Source organism: Melopsittacus undulatus, chromosome 3 (genome assembly GCF_012275295.1).
Source record: "Melopsittacus undulatus isolate bMelUnd1 chromosome 3, bMelUnd1.mat.Z, whole genome shotgun sequence".
Lineage (NCBI taxonomy): Eukaryota > Metazoa > Chordata > Aves > Psittaciformes > Psittaculidae > Melopsittacus > Melopsittacus undulatus.
In genome coordinates, this window is record NC_047529.1 from 511,363 (window position 1) to 536,728 (window position 25,366).

The window sequence follows — 25,366 nt, forward strand, 5'->3', positions numbered from 1 at the left end:
GTCCCTGTACATCACTGGGTTTCTTTACACCTGGCAGGTCACCTTCTAGTTCACATCCCCATGACACCTGCAATGGCAGAACTGAACACAAAGCCCCTCGGGGCACACTGGATCTAACTGCAGAAGCAATCTCTACTCTCAAGAGTAGAAAACCTGAAGTTCTTCAACTCGGGTGATATTTGTGACATTCCATTTTGAGATTTGCAATGATTAATGTTACTATTTTAAATAAATGTATACATCTCTTAAAGCAGTTTCTGACCCCCGATCAGACATTAATCCATTCATTCTTTCTGCCTAAATCTGAGGAATGCCTGCCCCGAAACAGACATCTGGCTTCAGAAATCATCATGGCATCATCTAACACTGCAGCTGGAGAGAGCTGCCCATCACTCCAGGCAATGCCTGCCTGCGCTGCCTGACAGGCTGCAGTGCTCTCTGCCCTGGTGACTAGCTCCCAGTGATGCTGGTGCTGCAGTGGGCTGGGACTGAGCTCCAGCTGCTTCATGTGGTACCTCAGTTACACAGGGAGTACATGGGCAAAACCAGCTCCTGCTGCAGGGAGGGTGGAGGGGCCCCCCTGGGGGTGTTCTGTAACAGGTTCATGCTCCATTGTCCCCCCAGGCTCACTTCTCTCCCTCTCCCCTCCACATGCACAGCAGACAGGGGTTTCCTTCCTCTCTGACACATTGGCTGCTCCTGAAGCAATGACCGAAAGCAGCCTGCAGAAAACAGCTCCTCTCCTTTCCACAGCAATTACTGGTACTTCCAAGTCCAGACATATGGGAGAGCCACGGTCCAAAGACAAGACTCAGCTTGAAGCCTCCATGCCACACTGCATTACACCTCCACCGGGATGAGCAGCCCCAGCCATCATTATTTCTGCCATTTATCCCAAAGTTGCATTAAAAATTGATGGAGCTTTCCTGTCCTGATGCTAACTTGCACAGCCCTCTGCAGTACACAGCTGGGGACACAAATGGTGCTGGAGGAGAGCACTTCCCCCAGTACTTTACACCATGAAACATTTATTCCAGTGCACTGTAGCTCTGTAATAGCCATGAATTATTTACACTTTAAAAGTCATTAACTTCGTGTTTATATTTAATATAAAAGGCACAGGAGTCTTGCATAAACCCACAATACAGGCACCACCTCAGCCTGCAGAAACAACTGACAGGATGGGGAGAGGCAGAACACTCACATCACCCAACACGTGAGCAGCTACAGTGCAACTCCAGGCTCCAAACTAGATATGTGATTCATGGCTTTTCACACTGGCAGCTGCTGGAGTTCCTAAACACTAAACCCATCCCATTAGAAATGAAACATTGTCAGGCTCCCATCAGTGGTTACTTCCTATTTTGCCTTACTTGCTCAGCTTCATGCTCCTTCTTTGCGCATCCCTTGTTTTCCTGACCACATCTGGAGTCTGCAGACGTGGAATTATGAGAAGCTGCAGCCTTTTTACCTAGACATTTGGAAAAGCAAACAAGAAACACAGACATTTGTGGGAGCAAAGCACACAAGCACTGCAGTTACATTTACATGTCACTTGTGCCTAGCTCAGGGAAGCAACACATTCCAACAGAACACAAGGTGCTCTGGAAGGTCCTTCATAAGCATCACCTCCATGATGGAACAGCAAAGTTGTTCTCTTGAAGACAACATTTAAATGCAAACCAGGTGAAAAGAAATAAATGTCAAGAGTTACACACAAAGTGCACATTTCAAGGTTTCTTTGCTCACTGCCTTGCTTTAGAAAGGCCGTGTCCTGCATTTGGGTCTGTAACTTCTTACCAACAGTTACCTCAACAAGACACCAATGATATACTTGCTAAGAAGCCAAGATAAAAACACATCTTAGAACAGGGCTGGAAAGCAAAGCAGGTGAGAGCAGCACTTATGGGGCTGCACAAGGCTCCACACTCCCCTTCAGAGGGGTCTGTAGGAATTACCTTGTAGGAACTCAGGTGGGAACTGCTCTGCGATGTCCGAGGTGCTGCTGCTCCGAGGCAGCTGCTGCTCCTGCTCTGCACACAGCCCCGAGCCTTCTGCTCCTGCCAGGTTCTCCAGCTGCTGAGCTTCTTCCACATCTGGGGGTTGAACACACAACATTCACACACCTCACAACGATGCTCTCCTGTGAACTCCTTAACTAAGGCAGCTATATGAGAAGTTCAGTATCTATTCAAATGCATTCAAACTTCCCAAGCTCCACAGCTGGAACATCCCTCCCAGTTACAGAGGTTATCACTTAGGTTTTATACACTGTCCTTAGAAAGCTGTGAAGTTTAGAGGGGTGTAGGAGTGGTGCCAGTGGTGAAAGGGCTATAAAAGAGACAGAAACAGCTTTGGGGTTCAGGGTGCACGAGGAGGGGTGGGAGCCATGGGAACAAAGCTGTTTTCACTGCTAGAGCCCCACATTAGGTCCTGCTCCTTCTGGAAACAGGACAGAGGAGAAGCTGCAACACTGCCAGGGATGCAGAGTGTGGGACATGGCTGTGCTGACCAACCTGTCCATGAGGATGGGAGGGGGACAATGAAAACACAACAGCTCAGACAGGGTAAAACTGATCTGAGGTTTCTGAGGGCAAACTGCATCCTGCAGCCTTCTGTTGTAACTGCAAATGAGCAATCCAAAGAGAGGAGAAGGGGCATGAAAATTCAAGTGAGGAAGTGAACTGACAGAGGGGGAAGGAGCATCAGGAGCTCCTGAGGTGGGCTCACAACACGGGGCTTGCAGAAAGGCATTTCCCTGAGCACTGGGGTGGGGGCAAAGACAGCAACACTTGGGATTGAAAATGTTCCCATTCACAGAGCCCAGCCTGTTTTGGGTTGGAAGGGACCTTAATGCTCCTCCAGCTCCAACCCCTGCCACGGGCAGGGACCCCTTCCACTGGAGCAGCTGCTCCAAGCCCCTGTGTCCAACCTGGCCTTGAGCACTGCCAGGGATGGGGCAGCCACAGCTTCTCTGGGCACCCTGTGCCAGCGCCTCAGCACCCTCCCAGGGAACAGCTTCTGCCTCAGAGCTCAGCTCAGTCTCCCTGTTCTGGCAGGTTCAAGCCATTCCCCTTGGCCTGTCCCTACATCCCTTGTCCCAAGCCCCTCTCCAGCTTTCCTGCAGGCAAACAGAGGTGCTTTTGGTTATGGCTATGACAGTGGTTAATGCCACCTCCCAGTCCTAACCTGCTTGCTAACTGCTTCCCCTGAAAACAGCCAAGGTGGGGGCCCACGTACCCCACCAGAGCCACCAGTGACTGGTCAGGTCACACAGGCAGTGGTACCTTCCCTTCTTAAAGCAGGATGGAAAGTGCTGCTGTGGCAACTCCTATGAGATTCCTGGCATCTCTGCTTTCCAGTAAGGACCAGTGTCCTTTCCACCAGCTTTCCATTAAGCTCCTCCTGCCTCCTCTGCTCTGCTCCACAAGCACTGACCTCAAGGCTGTGCTTATTCAGACAGGATCAGGAAGTGCATCCCTTGGGATAGGTGACAGGTGACACACAGAGGCTGCAGCAGCAGCCCCAGGAGGACACAGTGCTCAGCCTGTTCACCCTGCACAGAGTGCAATGCTGGAGCACTTCATGAACGCTGTGTGTATGTTGGAGAAGTACTCAACTGTGGGCACCAGCACAGAGCTCAGCTCAGGAGCTGCATGCTCAGGGCTTGCTCCAGCTTCAGTTCTCACAGCAGCAAGTCCCACTCCTTGGGAACTCCAAGGTTTACTGCACTTGAGCACAAATACACCCACTTGAGTCTCAATAACACTAAATGCCCAGATCTGGACTGCTGCCTTTAGTGTTTGCTTCCCTGATCCTTGGTATGTTTGGTCTGCACTAAATTAAACCTTTAACAACTGCTTGGAAACCTTCCATAAATCAAGTAATAAAAAGTGTAAGCATGAATAAAAGGATTTCTTTATTAAGAAATTAATTATGATTCACAGTAATCTAATATTAATTAAAATGAACTAAACTACAAGTAGGGACTGTTTCACCCTCTGTAACTGTGAGAAAGGACAAGTTAGGCTCCCATTAAACTTGCTCATCTCTTAATGGCTACCACTATTAGCTAACACCATGTTTTGAACAGCTCTGATGTGTGAGAAACAGAACCAGGGCAACACATCTCATTCCACACCACTAAAGACAGAAGGGCAACAGACAGACAGCACTTTCAAATATAAAGAACATTCATATAAAAGGTGATTTCAAGTACAGTACCTGACAGTCTGTGAGAGCAAGAAGTGTAAGAGATACCAGGTAAGAGAGAGCTCACAGTGTGAAGCAGGAGAGGGACGCTTTTAGTGGCTGGCAAAGCCTCATAAAGGTGCACACAGTTGCTGATAGACTGGCTGCGCTTGGCTTCCAGGGAGAAATAAAGCAAGAATTAGGTCAGAAACAGCAAGGAGATATTTGGGGTTCTGAATGTTGTGATACAATGAAACACAATGATTTTGGGGGGGAAAATTACACCATTAAGCCCACAAGTTTTTCCTATGAGCTCTAAGTCAATAATGTACAACTGCCTCTCATCCATTGAGAGTGCAACCATCAGTGATTCCTGAATCACAGCAGCTCCCCCACAGGGAATATTTCATTGTGCCAGTGTAGAATTCCTGTCTCTGGGCTGATTTGCCCCAAAGTACCAGTAGCAGAACATACAGCTCAACAATAAAGAGTGGAAAACCTCCTGAAACTGATCTGAAGGCAGAGCTGCCTCTGGTTTGGCTTGGGAAACCGCATCCCAGCTCCAGGCTGGGTAAAGGCCAAGCACCGTGCTCTGAGCAGACCTGCTCTGAGCTGGAGGGTAGACTTGAACAGCCCTTGATGGTCAACACCTCCAGGTTCTCTCCACTGCTCTGGTGAGCTCCTAGGGAGAACCAGGAGAGAAACACTGGGGCAGAAGCAAGAGCTCCCACTGGAGCACTAATGGGAGCTCACTGGATCTGAAAGTAAAACAGACACAAAGAATGACCGACTCCATTGACAAAGTGTTTTGTGATCTAAGCTGAAGCCTGTGGCTTAGTCACAAAGCCTAAAGCCTCAAAACACAAAATCACCTTCAAGTTCTCCTGGTAAGAAACACAACTAATCTGGTAGGATGGAGGCAGGAAGCTGCACAGTGAGATCCAACCTATTCAAAAGCAGGTTTTCTATGGGGTTTTCTCATCCTTACCCCACTGCACTGGAACACAGAACTATGCTCCCATGAAATAAAGAGAGCAGATCCAGGCTGCTGAAATGCTTGAAAAATCAGGTATCTGTTCCATGCCTGGGGTCTCAGACATGACCCATCCCTGGGTCATTCCTCATCCCTGTTCTCCTCTTTTCAGAGGTAAACATGAGAGAGAAAAGGAAAAGGAGGTGCTGTACATACCTCATCATGCCAATTAAAAGGAAGCAAATAAAGTGAGTAAGAAAGGATGAAATTGTTTGCTACGTGTCTGGTTTACCTTGTGCTCCCAGTCAATAGCTGTGTGGAAGGACAGAAGCACCAGGTACTATCTGACTGATGTTAATAAGTGCTTTCTTATCAAACCAGAAATAGGAATGGGATGTACTTTACAGAAAACCATAGTGTACAGGACTAACTTGCAATTAAATGTAATGTACTGCAAAGCAGCTATTTAGAGTCTTCCAAAAGACTTGGATGATCTGCTCACAGCGGCAGTGGTCAGGACACCCACCCACAGGTACACAGCATTTAACTATGAAGTTTCACTACTTCTGGAAGCAGCCACAACTCAAAGGCAGATTTAAGACATGAGTGTTTGAGGATACAAGCATTTAGCTCTCTATGTCTAACCTGTTGCTCTCTGACGGACAATATTCCTTGCCTTCTCAACCCCTGGGGCTCCAGAGGTTGTGGCACTTCTAAACCTCATGGGCTCCACAACTTCAGGATGGCTTTTCCAGCTTAATGAGAAAGATCTTCCCACTACAGCTGTCTTCTGAGGCTCCAAAATGCCACCTTGAGAGAGAAAACAACCAAATCTTCAGTCATCACATGCACATGTTTCTGCTAAGTATGAATGGGCTTACAAGCACTGGGGCATGGAAAACATTCACCTTTAAACAACACAGGTGAACTGTTACTATCAATAAAAACCAATCACTGCTTCAGCTGTGTGCATCAATTGTAAGTGGCACAGAAATGCAGCTAAAATACTTTAATAAAGGTTAATTAAGAGACATGGAAAGGAATTCCTGCACTGCTGACTAGGCCAGACCCCAGCACTGGGAACCACGTTTCACTGCCATTACACAGCAGACTGAATTTAAGCGCGTACTAAAACCTGCTTCTTCTGTTGATCCCAATTACCTTTCCTCCCACAGCAAGAACACACAAACCCAAAGCACTTCACATTTGATTAAACAGGTTCTTACATTAGATTAAGGAGTATTTAATGTTAGATTAAATCAAATTAATTCTTGAGATTAAACACTTAACTTGCTGGATACAAAAGGCACCGAAGCACAAACCAACCTTTCCCTCTCTGTTTCTTCTCTTTCTGTTCACTGAGCTTATCCAAGGGCAAGTTTGTCATCTCCACCCCGTACACGGTTCTGGCCAGCACGGCTGTCAGAGAGTCCATGATGTTGGCCCACTCAGTGATGAGCTCCTCCCAGTCAGTCAGGGAGGACAGGACACTGAGCAGCTCATCCCATAGATCCCGGGAGATGTACACGCTCAGGTTGGCTCTGATCCATGCCACGATGAGGGTCTGAGAGACAGAAATGAGTGACATGAGTCCAGCACACCAACCCTGACCCATGCTGCTGAAGTCAGCACCCACCTGCACATCAGCACTGAGTATTTGTGATGCACAGGCAGGGTCTTTCATCAAAAACCCATCCCCAGACATTGGGGGTAGATAACTGTGAAAGTTGTTCACTAAGGAAATCCCAACATTCCCAGACACATACCTCAAGTGGTCTGTACATTCCCTGGCAAACTGAAACAAACTGTGACTAATAATAATGATGATGATGATGATGAAGAACTGTCTCCTGTATCTACAGAGTGATTGCAGTAACTGAGCTATCCTGTGACACTCAGACCTCGACACTGTAGCTGAGCTTCTGAAGTGCAATAGGATGTATAAGTGTTTTCATGTCATTCAATGTGCTCAGTTGTGATGTGCCAGCTGGACTTAGTTACATCAAGCTTACACCTTAGAGATACCCACGCAGAGGCTGTGCCTGCATGTTGTAACACTGTTTGTCACAGAGCCCTGAGGAACGGATCAAATCAGCCTGTCTCCCTCTATTAGGAGCAATTTACAAAGTAATTCCTTGTAGTACTGCAAAGGAGAATCTCTTCATGGTTTCCAAGTAGGTTTCACAGCATCTAACTAAAACTATGGGTAAGCACCATGGAGAACCAACCTAAAGCCCCCAGACAAACCAACCGACCCCAGTCACTCACTCGGAAAAGCAATCCTGCCATGCTTTGAGCGAACGTGTCTTTGATCTGGTTTTCCTTTGGCTTCTGCATCACAGCTTCTGTTATCCTAAGGAGTATCTGTAACATCTGCTCCCTGCAGCCAGAACAAAATTGCACTTGGTGTTCACAGGTTCTATCAATTGTACTTGTTAATTTTCATGTACCAAAGCCCCTTGTTCATTCTCCAGTGAGCTTGACTTATAATGTCATCACACTTGAGACTTCACAATCAAACATTCACAGTGCACTCCACAGTGCAAAACTGTTTGTTGTGGACAATAACAACTCATTTCTGAGAGATGCAGTCAGGAATGGCAACACCAGCCACGACACACATCAGATCACACAATGATGAGGACTCAGCAGAACCTGAAAGCTCACAGATCCATTCCGAGGCAAGTCACCAGGGTACCTGACACAGGAAGGTCTGTCCCTGGGAAAGCCAGTCTGCTCCCTATCCAATGGTTCTCCCATAAAACTTAAATGTTGATAATCTCCTCTTAAACAATGCAGAATGCAGTAAGCTCACCATGTCTTTTTATTCATTGATAGCTCCATTATCATGCGCCTGAAGATGCTCAGCACAGCTTTGCAAGCATCCACCTGCTCCTTCAGCAGCACAGGGACTTCAGGGCAGGGTTCCAGCAAGAAGACATTGGCAGAGTTTGTCAGGAACACCTTAGAACAGGCATTGACAGGAGTTTATGTGGTGTCAGGAACAAAGAAAACACTTGTCCCCCTTCAGCCAAACCTTTCCCTAGAGCAGGTTTCATGGTTTACCTATCCCTTTGTTCTGCTGCACGGCTCCAGCACCAGCTCAGGTGGCATTCCAGACTGTGTCACACACTGTGGGTTTGGTGAGTACCTCTGCTATGTGCTGAGGCAAGAGCACCATTCCTCCAGCTACCCATTCTCTGGCATTGCATGCCTGAGCTGCCACCAGTACTGCCCATAACTGAGGCTCAATGAGAGCAAGGGTACAGTTCTGATTGATCCCCAGCACACCCAGCAGAAAACCATGAACTTCCCATCACAAAATATAGCTATCTGGCTGCAAGATATCGTCCCAGGGCTTAATATACATTATAGAAAGTCATAAATGAAGTGCAAATCCTATCTTACAAAGCCCATCAACTGCTGGTAGCTGTTTTGCTTAACCTCAGACACTGTATTATAACCTGCAGTGTGAGTTACAGACTAGGTTAAATGATGAAGCGATGGGGTTATGTGATTACAGCCCCGTTCCCCTCCTCAGACCACACCTGTAATGCAGCTTGAGCACCAGCTTTAACGTTCCTGTCCTCCTCTTCCAGCACACATCCCCTGTTCACAGCACTGGTGAAGGAGTACGTCCTGCCCCAGCTGGAGGAGCGCTTGTGTCCCGAGTGCTCCGAGGCGAGCTGTCAAACACACACTGGGTTAGTGATGAGCAGGACGGAGTGTGCCCATAGTTAATCTAAAGCATTTAAGCTGTCAACAGCAAAAGGGGACCTCTCATGTCCTGCTTCATTGCAGCAAGGAAGGCACTGGTGTTGTTGCCTGATCTCTGGACAAACAGGCGGTATGTGGAATATAAAGGTTCGTAACAGTCTGAAGGCTGTTATTTGAACTATTTCATATCACATTTTATAGTTACTGATTGCAGTAATACTTGAATTCAAGCCTGGCAAAACTGTAAGTTCTCTACAAATAATCTGTCAAAACCTTGTAATTCTCACTGTGTTTTTACAACTCAAACCTCTTTCTCAGTACAACAACACCTCCCTTTGAACAGCTTCACAGTGTCAGTAGCATCAAAGTCAACTTCTACTGATGTTCAGTATAGGCTATTAAAACGATGCACAGAATCTGTATCTACCCCTTGATTTCCTAGACTAACCCAAGTATTTCACTGGGTACATAGAAGCCAGTACATATTGTCAGATCCTGAAGTACCTACCACCAAAAGGAGTTATTCTTACACGCACAGGGCCAACAAACAACGTGGATGTTAACACTGCAGAACCTATCAGTGATTTGCTCCATTCAGTTCTTGCTGCCACGTTAGTGCAGGCAGGGAGTAACCAACAAGTCATGTATTTCAATACAGGTGCAATCTCTCCCTGCACTCTGCAAGTGCTACTGAGCACTCAGGAGTTAAAATAAAGCCTATCTTAATCTTGATTTTCCACACATTTTTAAGTTATTACTCATTTACGCTGAGAGTTTAAACTTCAGTCGTGCTGTAGGTGACAGGATGGAGTAGGTAACACTGATGCCATACATGTTTACCATCCGTTTGCACTGAGGAATCTTCTAGGTTGTCACCAGCATCCTGCCCATCGTCCTTCTTGTCTGGCTCCTCCATGAACACAGGCTTCTCCTGCAGTATCCACTTCTGATACACCTTAACCACTTTCCGTGTTGCAGATACATCACAAGGTGGCAGCAGGAAAGCCTGAATTGAAAGTTAACTCATTTTACTAAACCTAGAACAGAGGACGTGCATACATGAACACACCAGCACCATGACCAACAGCCCAAAACAGGAAGGACACCATTCTTACTCTTCTGTCTGTACCAGGAGTTCTGATTCCCCAACAGCCCCTGCATACACCAACATCACTCACAACCCCATATTACTTCCACACTGCATTTGCTGTGACAACCCCAAGTGGTGGCTGTTGCCCTGTGCAAGGTCTCTGACTCCAATTGGACTCAGCCCCCAGGCTGTCACCAGCCCCAAAGACAACAGGAACTGCTCTGCACCTCCTGGAAAGGGGTCTCCCTGTGCCACCAGCAGTGTGTGATGTGAAGTGCCACCTCAGGAGGTGCACACACAGACAGGGCAGTGAGTTGTGATGAGGGTGACAGCAGCTGCACTCGATCCTCCCTCACTGCAGCTGTGCCAATGTGCTGCTCAGTATCTGTATCTGGGAGTCACCCTGTACAGACACCCAAAGGCTGCACTGCTGCTTCCACACATACCTGTGGGCCTCAGGAGACTGGAAACAATCCAGTGCCCAACCTGTGCACTGCAGTGAACAGGCAGAGAAATCAATACCTGAGAACGTCATCTTGTAGTAAAAAAGCACATTTTGCCAACAAAAAATGTTGATATCAATATGCATTATGCTATAAAAACACTGAAAGAGAGGAAAACACATTTTGCATACTGAAAAAATAGGTATTTTCAACTCTGAAGAGGTGACCCACTCTTCATGATCAACAGGCCCACAAGCTATAGCAGCTCCTACCCCAGCCTAGCTGCAAACCCATTGCAAGGGCACACTGCTTGGGTCAGGGGAAATCACATCACACCACACACTTCCTTGTCTCCATCCAGCAGGAAGCACAACACCCAACAGCTGGGTCAGCAGAGATGGAAGGGTTGTAACACAGGCCAGTTCAATTGTGCCATACAGCAAGGGTGTGAAATTACTGAGCATGGCTTCACAGACACTGTCAGCTTCTGAAGGATGCAGAACCTGGAAGAGCCACAAGTCAGCTGAAACAGGAGCTCATCAGGGGGAGCAATGGGCATCACACAGAATGCTGTCAGAAAGGCCAAGAAGTGGGGGAGAAAGGAAAAGGGAAGCCGAAGGGGAAGGAAAGCAGAAGTGACAGTGCCGAGTGAGTTTCCTGTAAGGCTGCACAAACACAACCCGGACACAAACACCATTCCCTGCCTCAGTTCTACCCCTGACCCGACCGAACAGCGGCAGCGCGGAGCCTTTGTTCCCGCAGCGGATCCAGCCTCACACTGTGAACACGGACCAGGAGAGGGCAGCAGGACACAGGGATTCGGAGGCACAAAACTCCTGCCTCCTGCCCCAGGGCTGCCTCCTGTCCCACTGCTGCCTCCTGTCCCACTGCTGCCTCCTGTCCCACTGCTGCCTCCTGTCCCACTGCTGCCTCCTGTCCCACTGCTGCCTCCTGTCCCACTGCTGCCTCCTGCCCCACTGCTGCCTCCTGTCCCACTGCTGCCTCCTGTCCCACTGCTGCCTCCTGTCCCACTGCTGCCTCCTGCCCCACTGCTGCCTCCTGTCCCACTGCTGCCTCCTGCCCCACTGCTGCCTCCTGTCCCACTGCTGCCTCCTGTCCCACTGCTGCCTCCTGCCCCACTGCTGCCTCCTGTCCCACTGCTGCCTCCTGTCCCACTGCTGCCTCCTGTCCCACTGATGCTCTCCTGAACCACTGCTGCCTCCTGTCCCACTGCTGCCTCCTGTCCCACTGCTGCCTCCTGAACCACTGCTGCCTCCTGTCCCACTGCTGCCTCCTGCCCCACTGCTGCCTCCTGTCCCACTGCTGCCTCCTGCCCCACTGCTGCCTCCTGCCCCACTGCTGCCTCCTGTCCCACTGCTGCCTCCTGCCGCACTGCTGCCTCCTGTCCCACTGCTGCCTCCTGAAACCACTGATGCTCTCCTGCCCCACTGCTGCCTCCTGAACCACTGCTGCCTCCTGTCCCACTGCTGCCTCCTGCCCCACTGCTGCCTCCTGTCCCACTGCTGCCTCCTGTCCCACTGCTGTATCCTGTCCCACTGCTGCCTCCTGTCCCACTGCTGCCTCCTGCCCCACTGCTGCCTCCTGAACCACTGCTGTATCCTGTCCCACTGCTGCCTCCTGCCCCACTGCTGCCTCCTGCCCCACTGCTGCCTCCTGCCCCACTGCTGCCTCCTGAACCACTGATGCTCTCCTGAACCACTGCTCCCTTCTCCCCCAGTGCCAGCCACGTACTGACAAGCACCCAGACAGGCTCCTAAACCCATACAAGGGTTCCTATTCTGTGCCACATGAGACACTTCGCAGTGATGCTTGTGAATGATGCTCACTCAGTTGCTGGTGAGCATCTCCTGCACCTCTGTGTCCCCTGGAACTGCTGCTTCAGCCGTTTGTACCTTGGTCCCAGAAACAACAATGGCAAAATCAAAGGAAAACAACAGGAAACAGAAAGTTCCAAACCAAAGCAAAATCCAATGACCCAAGACCCCCAAACAACCAAACAAACATCCCAACAAACAGGAAACAGCCTCTCCAGCAGGGCCACATGCATGTGTATCCTAAACAACTGAAAAGGTGTCAAATTAATGACAAGTACAAGTAGAAGTAATTAATACTCAACATTAAAGACTGATGTTGATCACAGGAACTAACTCAAATAATAAACTTGTAAGCTAATAGCCTTACAAGGCTGAGAACATTGGGGCTGTTCAGCCTGGAGAAGAGAAGCTGCATGGAGACCTCAGAGCAGCTTCCAGTGTCTGAAGGGGCCTACAGGGATGCTGGGGAGGGACTGTTCATTAGGGACTGTAGTGACAGGACAAGGGGTGATGGGTTCAGACTGAAACAGCAGAGGTTTAGACTGGATATAAGGAAGAAATTCTTTCCTGTAAGGGTGCTGAGGCACTGGAATGGGTTGCCCAGGGAGGTTGTGAATGCTCCATCCCTGGCAGTGTTCAAGGCCAGGTTGGACAGAGCCTTGGGTGCCATGGTTTAGTGTGAGGTGTCCCTGCCCATGGCAGGGGGGTTGGAACTGGATGATCTTAAGGCCCTTTCCAACCTTAACTATTCTAACAGCTTTTTACACACCTTTAAATTACATCCCAATACCAACAACAACTGAAGTGGCCCATTCAACATTCTGGCACCAGCAACAACCTGCAGCTCCTGTAAGTATGTCACAACACTGTTAAAGCTAGCCCTAGGACGGACTCCAGGCTAAAGGTGCTGGTGCGTCAAATCCAGTCTGACCAGTTACCTGCCCACCATCCTCCTCACAACCATGACAAAAACACCCGGCAGCCACTGGTGCCCGCACTGACCTGCCTGAACACCTCATTGACGAAGTTCACATAGCCCCGTGTGGACAGCAGGATCCTCTGCACCATGTCATAGACGGGGCGGTGCTGCTCCTCCAGGCTGCAGAGGCTGCAGCTGCTGGGCCGGCGCTCGCACAGGCTGCTGCTGCTGGAGTGGCTCCGCTCCTGCTCTCCTGCATGTGATGTGCCTGTGTCTGGCTCTGTGGGTTTATCCTGGCCTGCAGCACCGACTGTCTGCAGAGAGAACACACTGGGGTGAGGAGACATCCACACACACACTGGCACTCATATGGATGCCCTATGCCACACAACGCACAAGGGTCATTTCCAGTCTAGTGCTCCATCCAAGGCTCTGGTCTTACACTCTATGCACACTTCATATGGGCCCCAGCCCAAACAGCAACCCCCTTGCCCAGGTCAGAAAGCAGAAATGAGAGAGGGGTGCTATGGAGGGAGTGGAGAAGGCACAGACACAGGGGAGAGGAATCCCCAGGTCCCCTTGGTTTTGGGAAAGGATGGCTCATAGCACTACACATAACTCATACTCTCATACATTACTATTCCTGACATGTCCTGGTCAGGTTTTGTTCTGCAATTGCATGTGTTTTGCAACACCCTGCACTGTGTTAGTGATCTGAATCATCTGAACCACTGCTGCCATCATCTGAAGTGATGCAGCCAGAAGTAGGCACAGGACTAGAAGTTGCCTCTGAGTTACCAGAATCCCAGCTTACACTGAACAAGGCATCACCAAACACAGTTGTGCTTTCTGTCCATGTTGGTGAGGCTGCCTCTGCTCAGCTAAGCTGGCAGCAACAGAGCAGCACCAACATCTCTGCTGCTTTCCACAGGGAGGCTTTGGGTGAGGTTCAGGCCCAGGCTGCAGTCAGTGAATTCAGAGCCACAGAGGCCAGCGTGTGCCCAAGGCTGGCACCCACCAGCAGCTGAGTACTGACTCCCACCCAGCTCCCATGCTGAGGGCAGCACCTTCATGCAATCCGAATTGGTGTGTATAAAGCTCAGGCAGAAGGAAACCATCCTTTCTGCCACCTCTGCCTGTTGGTGCACACCAGTTTAAATGGTGGAGTTTCCAGTCAGAATGAAAGATCAATTAAAAAAGCACTTTCAATTGCTGGTTTAGAGCCTCCAACTTGTACAGTGAAGGGCTCCCAACCCAATTGACATGAAAATACACAGCTCTCCCACACCAGTTCCTGCAGGCCACATGGCTCAAGAGGACTGAAGCTGACATTGATCCTAAGCTTTAACAGGGGCTGGAGTCTCTTTAAGGAAACACCCATTCCTCCAAGATCCCTGCAGAGCCCTGGTCCAGAGAAGTCTCAACCAATCTGAAAGTGCAGTTCTCTAATATCCCATTGTACACAGCTGCTGTAATCCAGAGGGAACAAAGAGGCCTCTGATGTGCTGGGAAATGGCCCATGCACAAATGACAGTTTACAGATTGAATTCCGAAGGTCTGAACATTATACTGCTGGTGCTGGGGAGGCAACAGCTACGAGAGAAGAGCCACAGACTTCCAGTGGATTCCTGAAGGGTTTCCCTTGGAGATTCCCTCCTCCAAAGGGCAAATAATCAAATCCATCATTTATTCACTCAGGGGCAGCATCTCCTCCCTGCTCCCAATGTCAGTGCATGGTGACCATGCACCAGCCCAGTGTGAACAGAAGGAAAGAGAGGGGAACTCCAAAGCACCTGAATGATCTTAGGGAGCACTTCCCCCCCGTTCTTCATGTTCTGGGCAGCAGGGAAGTATTTCTTCTCCAGGAAGAAGGTCACAAGCCACTTAATGAAAACAACGCGAGCTGCCATGTAGGGGATCTTGGTGCTATAGACGCTCTCATTGTTCCGGGTTGCAGGGATGTACACTGGCCTCGGTCTCACATCAGGAATATCTGGGGAGACAGAAGATAGAAAGCAAAACTCATCTGAGGAAACTGCAATTGCTTCCAGACTGTGGTTAAATGTCCTGAACACGTCACCAGCATCTTCTCCCTGTGAACTAAGGGATGCAGTAACTGACTGCTGTTATTACAGTGATGCTTACACTGTCAGAATTGTGTCACTCCTGAACAAAAGCAAGAGCATCAAAGCAGAGATTTTTCCCTGCAGGTTATCATTTGTATCATGCAAACCAAAGGAAAGCAAAGGAGAAGGGCTGAAAAAAGAAGGGCAAAACCTGAAACAAGGAACTACTATTACAGTATTAATGTCATAAGTTTCACAGGTTTATTAATGAAGTACAGTGAGAAAGAGAAGAGGCTCTGGAACACCCCACAGTGCAAAGACTGAGAAGAAAACAGATCCTTGGTGCAAAGAGCATTGCACAGGCTGAAATGGGGAGGGACTCTTCATTAGGGACTGTAGTGATAGGACAAGGGGTAACGGGTTCAAACTTAAACAGCAGAGGTTTAGATTGGATATAAGGAGGAAGTTCTTTCCTGTGAGGGTGCTGAGGCACTGGAATGGGTTGCCCAGGGAGGTTGTGAATGCTCCATCCCTGGCAGTGTTCAAGACCAGGTTGGATGAAGCCTTGGGTGCCATGGTTTAGTGTGAGGTGTCCCTGCCCATGGCAGGGGTGTTGGAACTGGATGATCTTAAGGTCCTTTCCAATCCTAACTATTCTATGATTCTATGAAATAAAAGATGGAAAATACATGGGGAGAAGTGGAAGGCTGCTGAAGGGAGACAGGGTTGGGTCATAATTCACTCAGATGCTTAGAGTTAGGGCAAAGTCACTGGTGCACAGCTCAAAAAGGCCTGGGCTGGAGTTGTGAACAGAGCTGAGGTGGCACCGAGGTGAGCCTGCAAAGGACAGGAGTTAGATGTCAGAGGACTGGGGAAGAGTGATGCAGAGGCTGCAGTACCTCCAGTGAGGATTAACACCACTGCTCCTGTTGACTCCCATGCAGAATCCAGTAGAAAATAAGGAAAAATGTGAGAGTTTCTGGATGAACATGCTTTTAATCCTGCAGCTGCAGGTGTGCATCTTACCTCCTTTCATCTGGCCCTTCCTGCCCATCTTCTCTTCAAGGAAACAAGAAGTAAAATGAGAGTAACTAAGTTAGCTGCTCCCTCAGCCTGGGGCAGCCTGCTGGTTCTTTAACAAACCCATCAGAGAGCATGTTCTGGCACTACACATCAAAGGTACAGAGTCTTCACTCACTCCATGTAAATGCTATGTCTATGGAGATGCCCTTAGGAAAGGAAAACCAGGCCAGCCCTTATGCAGCCTGAGCAGAAGCAGCTTCCTGGACTGCCTCAGAAAAGCAGAAGTTTGCTACAGATATCAATCAAATACAATGAAAAATATGGTACAAAACCATCAAATCATAAGATGAGGGAGGAAAACGCCTCATTCAGCAGAACTGTGGTGATAGGAGGCAGAGAACAGAGATGCTACTTGAGAACAGTCACTATTAACTTCTTTCTCAACTTACAGGACAGAATTCACTACTCACCCAGAACAGGCTTGTAGAGGTTGGTCAGCTTTGTGAACGATGGAAACAAGTGAGGAAGGTAGTATTTTCTGAACAACGTAAAGAGAAACTTAAACCCAGTGTCTTGGTTCTCCTTGTTCTTCCACTCTAAGCTTGCAGCCTTTGTCATGGAGTTAAGAGAGAAACAAACAGACAAGATAAAACAGTCTTCTTAGCTCTGCCGTGTGGCCAAGAGAACAAACTGCATCTTTACCCCACGTCAATCCTCTGCATGCAACCAGAAGCACATAAAGCAGTCAGTTCTCCTGCAAGTCTGGATAACATTCAGCAATCCTTATCACAAGTGTGCAAAACTGCTTAGTTTAACCAAAACAGCCCAAGGAAATAGCTTTAGGATGACTTCCCTTTTACAAACCAGAGTAAGAAAGTGCAGCAAACAGCTTCTTCCTGCGGAGGGGCAAAACCAGCTCCGTGCAGGTACAGCACAGACCAAACTTCCTACCACAAGTACACATATGAAGAGTTAAACCCATGTATCCTCCCCAGGTACCTGAATCACCATGTATTTTAACAGCAGCTGAAGGAAGTAGCAGGTTTGGTCTTCAGCAATTTTCTCCCCAGAGACCGCGGGCACCAGTGGGGTTATTTCTTCTGGAGCAATCTTGGCTGAGATAAAAAGAAACTGTTTTAAGCAGAGAAACCCCCAAATAGTTAAATAAAGGTATTTGCTAGAAAAAGATAGATCTGAAGATAACCATTAACGCACTCCTAAGCTGTACAGAGCCAGTAACTACTTGGGCTTCCCATGTTTCCCCAAGCCCTATCACATACAATCAAAGGTGGCACCAGCCTCTGCCTGACAGCAGTTGGGGGGTTCACACAAGCAGTCACCGCAGGTTAACTGCACACCTGCACACCTGCCCGTTGTGCAGTAACACACGTTCTCAGAGCTGCACAAACACAAACTACACCTCCACAACAGCCAACCACGAACCAGCAAACCCAACGTTCTGAACTGAGAACAACAGGACCAGAAGGCTGCACAGCCGCACTAAATACAACAGCTTGGCAAAGACAAACACCATCATGTAACACCTTCCCCACGAGACGCTCGCAGCTCCACCACAACCCCAGTGGCAGCAGAAGCGATGTGCCCCTCATGGAAACGGTGTTCATTCACTCACCATCCGGTGCATTCGGAGGACTAATGAGGTTATCCAGTGTACAGGGACCTCGGGAGGAGGCAAGAGGTGGGAAGCCAGGCACGAGGCATGCAAATATTAATATCTGCTCTTCCCCACAGTTAGTCTGCAGTGCTTGAAGCCAGAGCAGGAACAGGCGGATTCCTTCACATCTTATCTACGAGGGAATGATGTTGTAGAAGAAGATATTGAAACAAATCTGTAAGTACAGCAACAGTGAAGAAATGAACAGCAAAATGACTGAGGATAGATATTAAAATAAACCAGGATTACAACAATCAAATTTGTGGTTAAAAGGTAAGTAACAATACGAAGCCCAACAAGCTGAAAACCACCGATGATGGAAAACTGTACAGTAATACACTCATAGGAATCCAGGTGAAAAGCACTATGAATGCATCACCACAGAGAAATACCTTGAGAGAATTCCCAGTGTGCAGAAGTTTCTTCAGAATGGACCCTGGGTGAGAAGAAGGAAACAGGCACACGTCAGATCCCGAGATGGACACTCACCATGATGGGGTATAAAGAGCACCACAGAAAGGCCAGTTTAGTGCCATTTGCTATGTGGGTACTGAGAAGGGACCTAGAAAAGGAAGACTATAGGGTGAAAAAGCCCAAAGTGAATCCAGTTACAACCATAACCATCATTGTCAGTGCTACAAGATCAAACATGATTTATCTTTCCAGTGGGGTATTTTGGGTTCAGTCAGCTGACAGTTGCTCAAATCATTCGCATTAAACATAAGCTACGGAGGAGGAATTCTGAGTTACTGGATTTGGAGAAATCTTCCTTACTCCTAACTGGTAGGATTAATGCATATAAATACACTCACATTGACAGCAGTGGTGAGAAAATGATGCTGGCAACCCACACTGCGTTCATGTCTATGAACACAGCTATGAAACTGCAAAACGTTTCAGTTCTGCTTTTAGAGATTCCAAACCAACCACCCTGAAGCTCAAATGAGAGTGATTATACCTCAGATGCTCCAGGTAAAGCATGGCTTTAATCCAGTTCTGAGAAAGGAACACAATAGGGGGCCTATAGGGATGCTGGGGAAGGACTCTTCATTGGGGACTGCAGTGACAGGACAAGGGGTAACGGGTTCAAACTGAAACAGCAGAGGTTCAGATTGGATATAAGGAAGAAATTCTTTCCTGTGAGGGTGCTGAGGCACTGGAATGGGTTGCCCAGGGAGGTTGTGAATGCTCCATCCCTGGCAGTGTTCAAGGCCAGGTTGGATGAAGCCTTGGGTGCCATGGTTTAGTGTGAGGTGTCCCTGCCCATGGCAGGGGTTGGAACTGGACGATCTTAAGGTCCTTTCCAACCCAAACTGTTCTATCATTCTATGATCCTACAATAGAGCACTCAGCTGCTCATCCCCCTGGGTCTGGGAGCTCTGTACATCCCTGAATGGAGCCTTCCCTCAGGATCTCACCATTCCACAGGACTAAATGGAATTATTAACATCTACAGCAAATACACTCCAATGCATGGGAACATGGAGCACAACTCATGAGGTACAGCTGTAAATAACAGCCCTGCCAAAGTCTGTAGCTCATTTATCAGACTCAGGGAAAAATATCCAAATGTGACTATTCAAAAGAAGCAGAAATACAAAGAACATGCCAGCTCTAGAACAAGGGACTGAACCCAACCTGCTCTGCACTAGTTCAGGTGAAACAGCAGTCAAGAGCTCAAGCAGGTGACTCCTTGTGTTCCCATCAGTGCTAACTGGGAATGTGACATGACTCCTTCCTTAACCTTTAACTGCCAGTCTGTAGTTGTGCCCCAGCAAACACACTGTGTTGATGGTAACGTGGTAGCTGACAGAATGGTGCTGGGGCCAAACCCCAGCTACTGCTGCTTGGAGGAAGTACATCCCCTTGCCCCAGCTGCTCAAATGTGCTTTTACAAACAGCAAACCCAAACCAGTGATGGATCAAAGATGTTGAATTCAGAGGAAATGGATTCACTGGATTTCAGGGTGCTCTGACTATCACAGTGAATGCATTGCACCTTTCTGTATGGCTGCGCCCATTTAACTCCAGCTTTATTCCATGTGGAATAATGAGGAGAGGAATAAATTTTGCCTTCTGGCTCCAGTCTATGATCACAGGTCACAACATTCCCCATAGCAGCACTGGAGGCTGCAGGGAATATTTAAACCATTAAAAAGTTGACTTTCATCTAACTGAAGACAATGACATTTCTTTTCCCATAGCATTAATGTTTGAATCCAGTATTTAAATCTAGTTAAAAGCTCTATATGAACTATATGAAATCCTCTCTTAAACATGATCATTGTGCGGAAGAGAGTCCTGGTTTTGTTACTGAGATATCCAAAGCTGGGGAGTGACTAAACCAAGCCTGCCACAATTTCTATTACCTTTAACAGAAGCCAAGTGTAGCAGAAGCAGACAATGCTTTGAGCCAAGCACTTAACTGAGCTGGCAGCTTTATCCTGTCCCTTCCCATGCATGTGCCCCAACACAATCTTCAGTTCGTGCCTGTGAAACCCCTTCCTGCCGCACACCTGCCCCCAGAGCATGCAGAGCGGACAGGAGGCTAGGGAATAAAGCAGAGCTTTACTAATACCAGCACTACTCCCTGCCCGACTCCCCCTGTTCCTTCCCTTGTTCCAGGAGGCACAATGTACAGTGAATCCCATGGGAGCCTGGGGAAGGAGCGGACAGGCTGTTGGTGTGACCCAGCAAGCGCCACCATCGGTAGCTCCTGTCTGTCATGGTCAGTGTCACATCCTAACGGAGTGCTTGGCAGACCCTCCACTAGATGGGAACTGGTGGCAGAGAGCTGGGACCACGCTTGCACAAGCACTGTGCATTTGTGATTCCACTTATATAGGACAGAAAGATTGGGGCCACCCGTTAGAAGCAAAACTGACCAAAAAGAGCTACCAAAGGGTTTGTATGTTTGTCCTTAATCTCTTTCCTTCACTGTCTCAGCCCTAAACCAGAAATTCCTCCTTTAATTCCCACAAATAGTGTGAGACAACCGAGTGTTTCACAAACATCAATGGACTAAGCTGCACAGAGAATACAGGATACCAGAGATGAAATGAAGCTCCTTTCACTGCAGCAGCCCCATGGCTTGCACTCGGTTTAGCACAGCCTGTGCTCACCTCCTGAGCAGCCCCTGCTCACAGCCTGGGTTCTACAGAATGAGATGCAGGAGGTGGCAAGGGTTGAGTTCAACAGCATCCATCGTGAGGAATGGAGCCACACTCAGCGCCATGGGTCTGTTTGGGCACCTCAGGTACGATCACATGCAAAAGAGCATCACAACATACACATCCCACAACCCTCCTCAACCCTAACTATGGGGTTAGTCTGTGAACACAAAGGGAGACCTAAGTAGAAAAACATGGGTTGGTTTATGAGCCCCATCCTCTCGATAGCTTCCAGCACATGAGAAGGGAACAGGACACAGGTAAACCCAAGAACATAAGATTTAAAAGGCATTTGTGCAAACTCAGAGTGAAGCAGGCAACCAAACACACACAAACCAGGGACACACAGAGCTCCTCGAGCACGTAAAAGCATTTCCCATATGCTTCGAGGTTTTTCAGCTGCCAGCCTCGTGTAATGCTATTTGTATGGGAATACTATGGGAGTCGGTGGTTAACAGGACCTGCAGAAGCGGAAGTGCCTACAGAAAACACTGATTTCATGTAAGTAGGAGTTTTAAACCCTTCCTTCTTACCTATACTGCGGAAATGCCATCGGTAAAATATCCTCTCAGGCAGCAGCTGCAGTATTTTCTGCAGGAAACAAAACTAAAGTCACATTGTCTGTAGTGAACAGGCTCCTTCAGGGGACACAGAAATCAACACACAAGGCATCAATGAAATGGCAATGTACACATTGAGAACACAACAGAGAGCAAACAGCTATCATAGCATAACTCTTGCCCATTACTGTCTTGTAGCAGAGAAAGATACGTGGAATGGTCCTGAATAAATACCATGACACTGCCATGAACTGCTTTCCCTCCCCATCACCTCCCAATGCCTGGCATTCCCACATATAAACTGCTTTCCAATGCAGCAGCTGCAGCTTTCGAAGCAGCATCCCCTGCAGTGACCGGTAATGATGGGGTGGATACAGCCCAGATCCTGAGCTCCGCATCACTAAACGTCAGTTTAGTGTATGGCACTGCTGGTAAATAATCTGGACAAATCAAACTATCCAGGGCCTTACCTGGGTAAATGTGATTTTAAAAGGACTCTCAGTTAGCAGGCTCCAAGCATCTTTTTCTCTCTTACACTATTAGCAGTACAGACCAGGGCTCAGCATGGAGGTGTATTAGTGACAGGGAACTCATTGCTGCTCAGCTCCCCAAACAGTGGGAGAGCAAACCTGGCTTCACATGGATCCCATAGAAAAACAGGTCTGATCTCACACCTTTCCAGCCATTGAAACATGAAATTAAGATACATTTAAATGGGAAACCAGCTTTTAATGTCTATTCTTGGAAATGAGATTAAATGATGCTACAAATGACTAACAGAGCTCCTCTTAACTACCAAACAGAACCACTGGAACAAAGTTCTGCACACAAAGCACTGTTAAGCTTCCAGAAATACCCCATGCAGAATGCAAATGAATGACAGGTCATTTAAGCAACAGTTGTGAGTCTTTTGAACATAAAAGCTCACAGGAGGAAGTAAAGCATCACAGCCAAGAAAGCCAGCATGGGCATCCCTTCAGAGCCAGCCAAAGTGCTGCTGCTGGGAGCAGCATGCTCGAGATGGGACAGGACAAACCTGTCTATTTTGACACCAGCTCAGGAATGATGCACAACACTCCAAGAGTCCTTCTGGAAATGGAGCATTCCTTTCTCCATGGCGGAAGATGGCAATGATGGCACGTCCATAGACTTGGGGAACTAGACCTCAGGTCCCACTGACAGCCTGGCCTGCTTCACACCTTCACCAGGCACATGCTCCCAATGGCATTTGGCCTTTCTAAAGGTTTACCTGGAGCAGAAATGGGGCCCATCCCTTCCATGCTGTCGTGTGCTTTGTTTCACCCTCATGGCACTGTGGGGTAGGGACCAAAGGAGAGAGGCGGGTGGCCAGAGGTCTGGCTCCCCATCCATGGGCAGCAGGAATGCGCTTGGGATGAAGGCTGTGACAGGCTAAGAATGAGGCCATGAGTCACACTGGGGCTTTACCTGGTAGGAAGGGGCCACGCTTCTGCCAACCAGACTGCAGGAGCCACAGACAGAGAGTTATCGTTATCCATCTAATACTGACATAGTCACAGCCCATCACTTCTCCAGCCCATTTCTGGCAATGAGCATTACTGAACCCAGCGCAGGGCAGAAAGGAGCTTCTGCCTGAATCCTGAATACTTCAAATCACTGCAAGAGTGGTGGTTCTCTGCATGCAGGGTTCAGTCTGCACCCAGCACACATCTGAGCCCGTAACACAAGAGCAGGGGCTCTGTTAAACAAAACCCTAAGACACACTGGCAGCAAATCTGCCTGGGTTCAAGCATCAGAACACACTGAAGGGAGAAACCTTCCAATAGGTTCACATTTGTCACAGCAAACCGGTCAAAACCACATACGTTTTGTTCCCATTGTTTGAGCCATCATGAGAAGTACAGTGGATTGTTAGAGCAAAAGCAGCTTCCCTTCACAGACAACGTGAACAAGGTACCTTCAGCTTGTCTTCGGATGTAAATCCTCTCTCACCTGTTTCAAGCCTCTCACTTCTGAGAGGCAATTGTATTAAACCTCCAAAAACCCAACTGCAACTTCTGTATCAGACGTTTCATCAGAAACTGCCAAAACCTGGCACTGCCACCAGTGAAACCACGTCTCAGTCACGTCAGCCTGTGTGTCACACAGTGGCACCTACACCTGAACACGTCGTCCTGTGTGTCACACACTGGCACCTACACCTGAACATCAAGGTCACACCTAGACAGTGAACCAGGATGAGGTGTAAGCTGGAAGGTGGCAAAGCTGCAGAATAAAGACCCATTTTGAAACACATCTTCAGCACAACTTTATATCCAAGAGTGAGTGAATTGAGGGTTGTGCCAGAGGAAGATGAGAAAGCAAATGCTGGTGTGGAGTACAACCACCACCAGAACACAAGCTCAACTAAACTGCGTGAAGCTGGCAGGGCTGGGGAAGGAAAGAACACACTTATGGGGGGGTTCTTTATAAACCACAAACACCCTCCCCAGGTGACTGAGTCAAAACAATTCAAGGGCTGAAACAGGCAGTAAGGGGACAGAGGTTTCCATCTGAGGAATGCTTCCATATCTCAATGTCTTCATACAGCAGAAATCGAGACACTTCAGTCATTTCCCATGGTGTTCTGTGCTTCTGCATGTAAAAACCAGGAGATATATATATATATATATATATATATATATATATATATATGACAGACTTTGAAGCAATGCAAAGATGTGGTTAATCACCTGCCCGTACTGCCACAGTGACCAGGTCACACTGCCTGCACCTCAGCCTCCTAATGAAGATAGGAAAGCTGTGCAGCACATCAGCACCCATATAAAGAACCTGACTTCAGAAGCCACATTTGCTCCTCAGTGCAAACCAAGTTATCCTGGTGACAAGTCTGCACTATCAAATCAAACTTGTGGATGTTCCAAGTTCAGTCAAAGCTACACCTCGAGCATTTGTCAGCAGGAATTTCCCATGCGCACAGGCAGTGTCACAGCGTGACGGGAGCACGGACACCCTGAGCGAGCTCCGGCTGTTGTCCTGCCAGCATCCCATTTCCAACAGCATTTTCCATGCCCTCCCAACCCCTGGTGTTCTAAAACCACATCCTGCTCTTCCTATGAAACAAATGACAGTCGCTTCCACTCCAGCCTAGAGCTGGAGCAGCACTGCTGTGAATCCACGCTGGCCATTGACTCCTGGCTCTGGTTTCACAGCAGACTAATAGGAAATAGTTGAAGAAACCCCACAGTGCGAAATAATATTGCTTTTCCAGAAAACACATAGATCTATTTAATGCTTAGTGCTTTGCTGCATCTATATGGTAATCCATTATAGCACACTTGAAATAGAAATTAGGTATTACTACTGATCAACACATCAGGGTATCTGTCAGTTCTTTTAACTGATTATCCATAGTTTTCTTTCTTCCGGACTTCCTGCATGACTAGGAATAATGTTCAGTTTAAACCTCAGTTTACACAGGATGCTGCTTTTGGAAAGATCTCTCTCTTTTATCAAAGCAAAATAAAAGATATGAGGGTTTCCATTTCCACAGATTCACTCTGGCTTAACCAGTCCTGCACCTGCTATGGAAAGGTCTGTTATTGTGCCAGCTTTGCTAAACCCAACCCATGGGTGGCTTTGTGCCTATCACAGTGTGCTGTGCTGCCCTGCAGCAGGGGCAGGGTGGGCTGAGGCTGGGACCAAATCACACTGAAGATCCCTAT

The 25,366-nt window shown here is 48.1% G+C and overlaps 1 protein-coding gene across 1 annotated transcript in view; it reads right to left on the bottom strand.

The window, feature by feature from the left end:
- Positions 1-25,366, bottom strand: part of RALGAPA2 (Ral GTPase activating protein catalytic subunit alpha 2) — a 110,022-nt gene that overhangs the window by 70,334 nt on the left and 14,322 nt on the right. Inside the window, exons 4-18 of the mRNA XM_034060969.1 lie at positions 21,636-21,693; positions 18,325-18,368; positions 17,891-18,065; positions 17,257-17,372; positions 16,728-16,866; positions 14,962-15,161; positions 13,252-13,482; positions 9,714-9,887; positions 8,713-8,850; positions 7,980-8,128; positions 7,433-7,544; positions 6,491-6,728; positions 5,810-5,974; positions 1,959-2,096; positions 1,374-1,471 (exon numbers count right to left, since the gene is read on the bottom strand). Coding sequence (XP_033916860.1) covers positions 1,374-1,471; positions 1,959-2,096; positions 5,810-5,974; positions 6,491-6,728; positions 7,433-7,544; positions 7,980-8,128; positions 8,713-8,850; positions 9,714-9,887; positions 13,252-13,482; positions 14,962-15,161; positions 16,728-16,866; positions 17,257-17,372; positions 17,891-18,065; positions 18,325-18,368; positions 21,636-21,693 — 2,175 coding nt within the window. The remainder of the gene's footprint in view (positions 1-1,373; positions 1,472-1,958; positions 2,097-5,809; positions 5,975-6,490; positions 6,729-7,432; positions 7,545-7,979; positions 8,129-8,712; positions 8,851-9,713; positions 9,888-13,251; positions 13,483-14,961; positions 15,162-16,727; positions 16,867-17,256; positions 17,373-17,890; positions 18,066-18,324; positions 18,369-21,635; positions 21,694-25,366) is intronic.